This window comes from Quercus lobata, chromosome 1 (genome assembly GCF_001633185.2).
Source record: "Quercus lobata isolate SW786 chromosome 1, ValleyOak3.0 Primary Assembly, whole genome shotgun sequence".
Taxonomy (NCBI): Eukaryota; Viridiplantae; Streptophyta; class Magnoliopsida; order Fagales; family Fagaceae; genus Quercus; species Quercus lobata.
Window position 1 is genome coordinate 4,561,714 of NC_044904.1, and position 6,000 is coordinate 4,567,713.

General features: G+C 35.1%; 2 protein-coding genes across 2 annotated transcripts; both read left to right on the forward strand.

Annotated features, from left to right (window-relative positions):
* The first annotated feature begins 3,203 nt into the window (after window positions 1-3,203).
* Window positions 3,204-4,831, forward strand: LOC115994056 (receptor-like protein 46). The gene is made up of 2 exons (XM_031118073.1): window positions 3,204-4,043; window positions 4,139-4,831. The coding sequence occupies exons 1-2, from the start codon at window positions 3,204-3,206 to the stop codon at window positions 4,829-4,831; spliced, it is 1,533 nt and encodes a 510-aa protein (XP_030973933.1).
* Window positions 4,832-4,897: 66 nt separating this feature from the next.
* On the forward strand, window positions 4,898-5,584 carry LOC115994063 (receptor-like protein 46). Its single transcript, XM_031118084.1, has one exon. The coding sequence runs from the start codon at window positions 4,898-4,900 to the stop codon at window positions 5,582-5,584; it is 687 nt and encodes a 228-aa protein (XP_030973944.1).
* Window positions 5,585-6,000: the final 416 nt, after the last annotated feature.

Sequence of the window (6,000 nt, forward strand, 5' to 3'; positions counted from 1 at the left end):
ATCTTTAGATATTGCCCTTTCTTCTTTGCTAATTTGCCAATATGTTGGTATAATTTATTCTTAAGTTTTGGTATAATGATTTCATTTCGTAAATAGGGCCTTGAATTTATTTATTTATTTTTTTTTTTTCAGAGCTTGAATCAACATCAGGGAATCACCTTCCAAAACAGAATCTATAATTCCTAACTCAGCAGCAAACTCTAAAGCCCATGCAGCAGTTAAGACCTCAACCTCCAGGGGGGGCAAAGGCTTGGTGAAATTTTTGCGAGAGAAAGGCAATAACAAAACCTTGATGGTTACGAATCACCACTCCAGCACCGGAGCAATTGGAATCAGAAACTACCTAATTGCCAAAAAAATATGTTTGGTCCTTAAAATTATCACATGTGATGTGTGCATTGTAAAAAAAAATTTTGAAAATTTCAATATGGTTTTGCAAGGTATCACTAGTCACTACAAAGAAACTACCTAATTGCCTCACTTGTATGGACCATGTAGCCTAAGAACATGTGGGCTGGTATCAGTTTTGACGATTTATATAGCAGTCACCTACTGATGTGCACCTGCTTTAGGTTGGCCCATGGTCAAAAGGCTACGCAAGTTCAGTTTTTAAACTAGGCCCGTGTCAAGCCCAAGTCCCATAAATTCTATTTCAAATTTCTTTGCTCCCTTCAAGGGACATTTTGGGAGAAAAAAAAAAACTTAGAGAGCGTTTAGTTCGATGTGATGTTACATTATACTGTAATATTATATTATTGTAATTTTACATTGTTGAAATATTTTAATATTAATTAATTAAAATGATTTTATATTACAACATAAATGTAAAAATGTGGGAGTTAATATGAAAGATAAGAAGTTAATAAAAATGTTTAATCTCACATTGAAAAAGAGATAGGCTATTTCATTCTTTTTAACTGTGGTAATTAATGAACTAATATGAATTAATTTAGATATTAGGTTAGATACGTGCGCAAGAGGAGGTGAAGGGAGGAGGTGTGTATTTTCCTTCTTTTCAAATTAATAATATTCAGAAGTATTATTTAGTTTTTCTTTGTTTTATTTCCATTATTATTTTGTTTTGCACCAACATACATTAATGTAATCTCAAAACAAGAATACAACATTACATTATTTAGGAAGGTGATGTGAAATATTTTATAGTTTTAGATTATGGTAATGTTAGAGAAAAAAAAAAAAAAAAAAAACTAGAAACCTTAATGTCATATCATCGTAATGTGCATCACATTAAGAACTCATCATAGCGAACCAACACGCCCTTAATAGTTGTATTTTTATTAACAAAGAAAAGGAAACATGAATGAAGATATTTTTCTTTGTTAAGAATCTTATAATTCAACTAGTCAATATTTCTTAATGTTTCCAACTGAAACCATTTGAATTTTTTTTGGGGGGGGGGGGGGGGGGAAGTTTACTCCCCTCTATTCTCTCTCCCTCTCCCTTAATCGAAATGGACCATTTAAATCCCTCTTCCCTAATTATTGAATTACAAAAAAGTAGATTTTTTTTTTCCAAAAAAGAAAAAGGAAAAAAGATGAAGATATCAAACTTTAATGGGCTTAAGGAGCCTAGGCCAGGCGGGAAGGAATGTGATTATGTGGTGATTAAGGGTGTTCACCAAACCGCATAAACCGCACAAACTGCAAAAACCGCACCAAAACTACCCACAAAATAGCATAACCACACCGCACCGCAAATAACAATACACCACACCACATGGTGCAGTGCGGTTTGCGGTTTTATAATAAGAAAACCGCACCACACCGCACCCTCTCTATATATTAATATATTTATTTGTTTTTAATATTAAATATATTATTAATAGTTTAATAACCCTAGTTTTCAAAAAAAAGTTTGATAACCCTAGCAAGTGTTGACTAGAAAAGCCAACCCAAAATAAAGAAAAACTAGAAAATAATTTAAAACTTGGCCAAAAAAAAGGGAAAAATTAGTTTTGGGATGGGTAGGAAATGCCCAAAATTTAAAAAATATACCAACTTCAAACCTCATATTATATATAGCACCGCACATGTGACCGCAAAAATGAGGTGCGATGCGGTTATGATTCTGGTTAAACTCTAAACCGTACCACACCGCACATGTGACCGCAAAAATAAGATGCGGTGTAGTTATGATTTTAGCTAAACCACATTGCACCACACCGTGAACACCCCTAGTGGTGATATATCAAACTACAATTTGTTCCCATTCGTGGAAGGATTTTGCCAAAACCTTTATTTACTATGGAGGTGAATGCATCAGTCTTTCACTACAAGTCAAATCAAACATGCTTATGTGGGTTTCAATTAACCCAACTGGTAAGTCTCTGATAGTTGAATAAGAGATTTGGGATTCAATATCCGCTTACGCAAAAAACTTTTTGATGTCTAGGTCTAATGATAAATAACTATCATTAGGAGTGGATGTCATAAATTAAAACTTCCTAAAAAAATCAATCAAGCTTCTCCTTATTTAATTTTTTTTTTTAAATTAAATTTTCTAAATCATGTTTCTCTTTTTAAAATTAAAAGAAGTCGCCACCACTCACAACGTGAAATTGGACTAGACGTTCTTCACCATGGTCAGTAATCAGTGTTGCACCCATTAACTTCTTCGTGAACCTTCTTCCCATTAACTTTATTTGACTAGACGTTCATCACCATGGCTAGTAATCAGTGTTGCACCCAGCAACGCACTCCTCCCCCAACCCAGCCAATCCAATCCAAGCCCAACAAAGTACAAAGAAACACAAGAATCACGAGTCATAAAATTCAGCATACTAGTACAACTCATGACTCATGAGGTTTGTGAATACGGTTTTAAATTAAAAAATAATAATAATAATAATAAAAAAAAAAAAAAAAAAAAAAAAAAAAAAAAAAGTGCAGTAGTGGCTTTCTTGGTAGACGACATACTGTTCTTTTCAAACAAAGCAAACTCAGGGATTGGTGTAGTTTTTTGGTTTGTCAAACATGCTTCTCTCCGGAATTGGAAATAGATCACAAGCCAAACCATCGTGCCTTAACCGGTGACTTGACTTGACTTAGGCCATGATCACAACTATTTTTATCCCACGCCCACAGCTAACCTAACTCCACTCCTCCCCCAACTGCTTTTTTTTATTTTTTATTATAAGCATCCAATTCCAAGTCCAACAAAGAAGAAAAAAAAAAAACCCAACAATGGCCAAACTGAGCCTACTACTACTACTAGTAATACTTGGACTGGTCATCTTCTTCACCCCTACTCTCTCTTGTCCTGAATATCAAAAAGAAGCCCTTCTCCACTTTAAAGCCTCCATCATCAATGCTACTTCTTCAACAGAAAGCACATTATTAAATCGGTTACAATCATGGAGTTCCAGCTCAGATTGTTGCAACTGGGACAGGGTCAGTTGTAGTTCTAGCTTTAGTTCTAGGATTGTGATTGCTCTATATTTGGAGGACCTCATCTTGCAGAAGGATCCCATGATGTTGACATCCACCATCTTGACACCGCTCTTTCGTATTAAAAGCTTGACGTACCTTGACTTGTACCACAATCGAATACAAGGAGAATTGCCAGGTGACGGCTTTGCCAACCTCACCAAATTAACTTATCTTGATTTGACTGGCAATGACTTCATTGGCTCCATTCCCTCTCAACTTTTTAACTTGAGGTATCTCCAATATCTTAATATGCGTTATAATTCATTCCATGGAAATATCCCTAAGGAGATAGGGAATTTGACAAAGTTGCAAGAATTGTGTCTTCAAGACAACAATTTCTTTGATGAAATTCCCTCTTCAATTCAGAATTTGAAGGAATTGAAAGTATTGGAATTGAGTCACAATTCATTATCCATGGAAATTCCTATTGATATTGGCAATCTATCTAACATAGTCAACTTGTGCTTGATAGACAAACAAGCTCACGGGTATAATCCCATCATCCATACAGAAATTGACAAACTTGGAAACACTTCAATTGGAAAACAACTTACTCCTTGGAGAAATTCCATCCGGGATTTTCAATATCACAGGGTTGGAGACTCTTTTTCTAGGAGGAAATAATCTCACCTGGAATAAGAAAAGCAAAGATTGTTCCAAAGTTTGCGTTATCTGTCTTGTCTATGAAGTCTTGTGGTCTTAAAGGAAAGATTCCATACTGGATTTCTATGCATAAGACTCTGGAATTTCTGGACTTGAGTGATAACCAATTAGAAGGAATGTTACCACACTGGCTTGTTGAAATGAAGATGCAATATATAATTATGTCAGATAACAATCTTACTGGTTCGCTCCCACCTGGTCTCTTCGACTATTCAAATTTAGTTCTTCTTTGCCTGTCCCGAAACGATTTTCATGGAGAACTGCCAAACAATATAGGTAATGCAAATTCAATCATGGCTCTTATGTTGGATGGAAACAATTTTTCAGGGAAGGTTCCTGAATCCATCAACAACATTAGTTACCTCGTTTTATTAGACTTGTCAAATAACAAATTTTCTGGCAACACTTGGCCAAATTTTTGGTATTCAAGCCCTGAAATCATTGATTTTTCTTCAAATGAATTCTCTGGTGAAATTCGAACTAACTTTTTTGATAAAACTAGAATTCTTGCATTGGGCAAAAATAAGTTTTCTGGCAACTTGTCAAGAACTCTTACTAATATGAGGAAGCTTGAATACCTAGACATCCATGACAACAAAATCACAGGCGAATTACCAGATTTTATCTGCCAAATCTCCACCCTTCAAATCCTAAATTTAGGAAACAACTCCCTCCACGATTCAAACCTTGATTGTATTTCCAATCTTACTAGCCTCTGAATTCTTGATCTCTCAAGCAACCATCTTGTTGGAGAAATCCCTGCAAAGTTTGGAAACCTAACTAGTATGATTGAAACACCTAATGTATTTTCGTACTTTCTTGATATTGGAATTAATGGAATTAATGGTTTCATCCTAGATACCAAGATTCATGATTTGATTGTGAATTGGAAGAAGTCAAAACAAGGTCTATCATTCGATAACCTCAAGCTCTATTCTTTGTTAGACTTGTCAATGAATCAACTTTCTGGTGAAATTCCAGCTTCATTAGGAAGTTTGAATGCACTAAAGCTTCTCAACATCTCATTTAACAACCTCTACGGTAGGTTACCAACATGTCTTGGTTATTTAGAGAATCTAGAGAGTTTGGACTTATCACACAACAATTTATCAGGCTCAATTCCACAATCACTAGCAAAATTACAACAGCGGACTATTTTGGATGTCAATAACAACAAGCTTTCAGGTAAAATTCCTGTTGGTAGCAAAATGGATACAATGGATGATCCAAGTTCTTATACCAATAACAGTGAGTTGTGCGGAATGCAAATTCAAGTGCCATGTCCAGAAGACCTGTCACCAACAAAACCACCAAGAGTTGAAAAAAAGGAAGCATGGTTCTCATGGGAAGGAATGGGAATTGGATATGTAATTGGCTTCTTTGTAACAGTGGGAATTCTGTATCTTACTAATAGTTTTCTCCCTACAAAACCTCCAAATTACCTCCATCAACAAAGAAGGCGAAGGATATAAGTGTCAAGTCTCTTACAAGTTATGCGTGCAGTGGTCAAAGATCTAAATCCCAGCAATATAAAGGCTTTCAATCAAGCAAATCATTACAAGTAGTCATTCATAAGTATCAACAAGTAAGTTGGCTTGCAAGACTACAATTTATCATATATGGAGGGATAAAAAAATAAAAGCGTTCTCAATGCTGAAATGAGAGGTGAAGTGGAGTTTATGAAAGCTATTACTTCTGCAAGAGCTAGATGAGCAGCTAAAATTAAGGTATCGTACAGTGAAGGATGTTCTGCTGTTAGGATCCCTTCAATGTTTTTATTGTTAAATTGTTGTTTTATGTTGTAGTTTAGTAGAGAGTGAGGCTTATTTCTCTTTATATTGGTGTTGTTGCTTTCTAGTTAATTTGATTTCTTTTTGGCGAAAAGTTA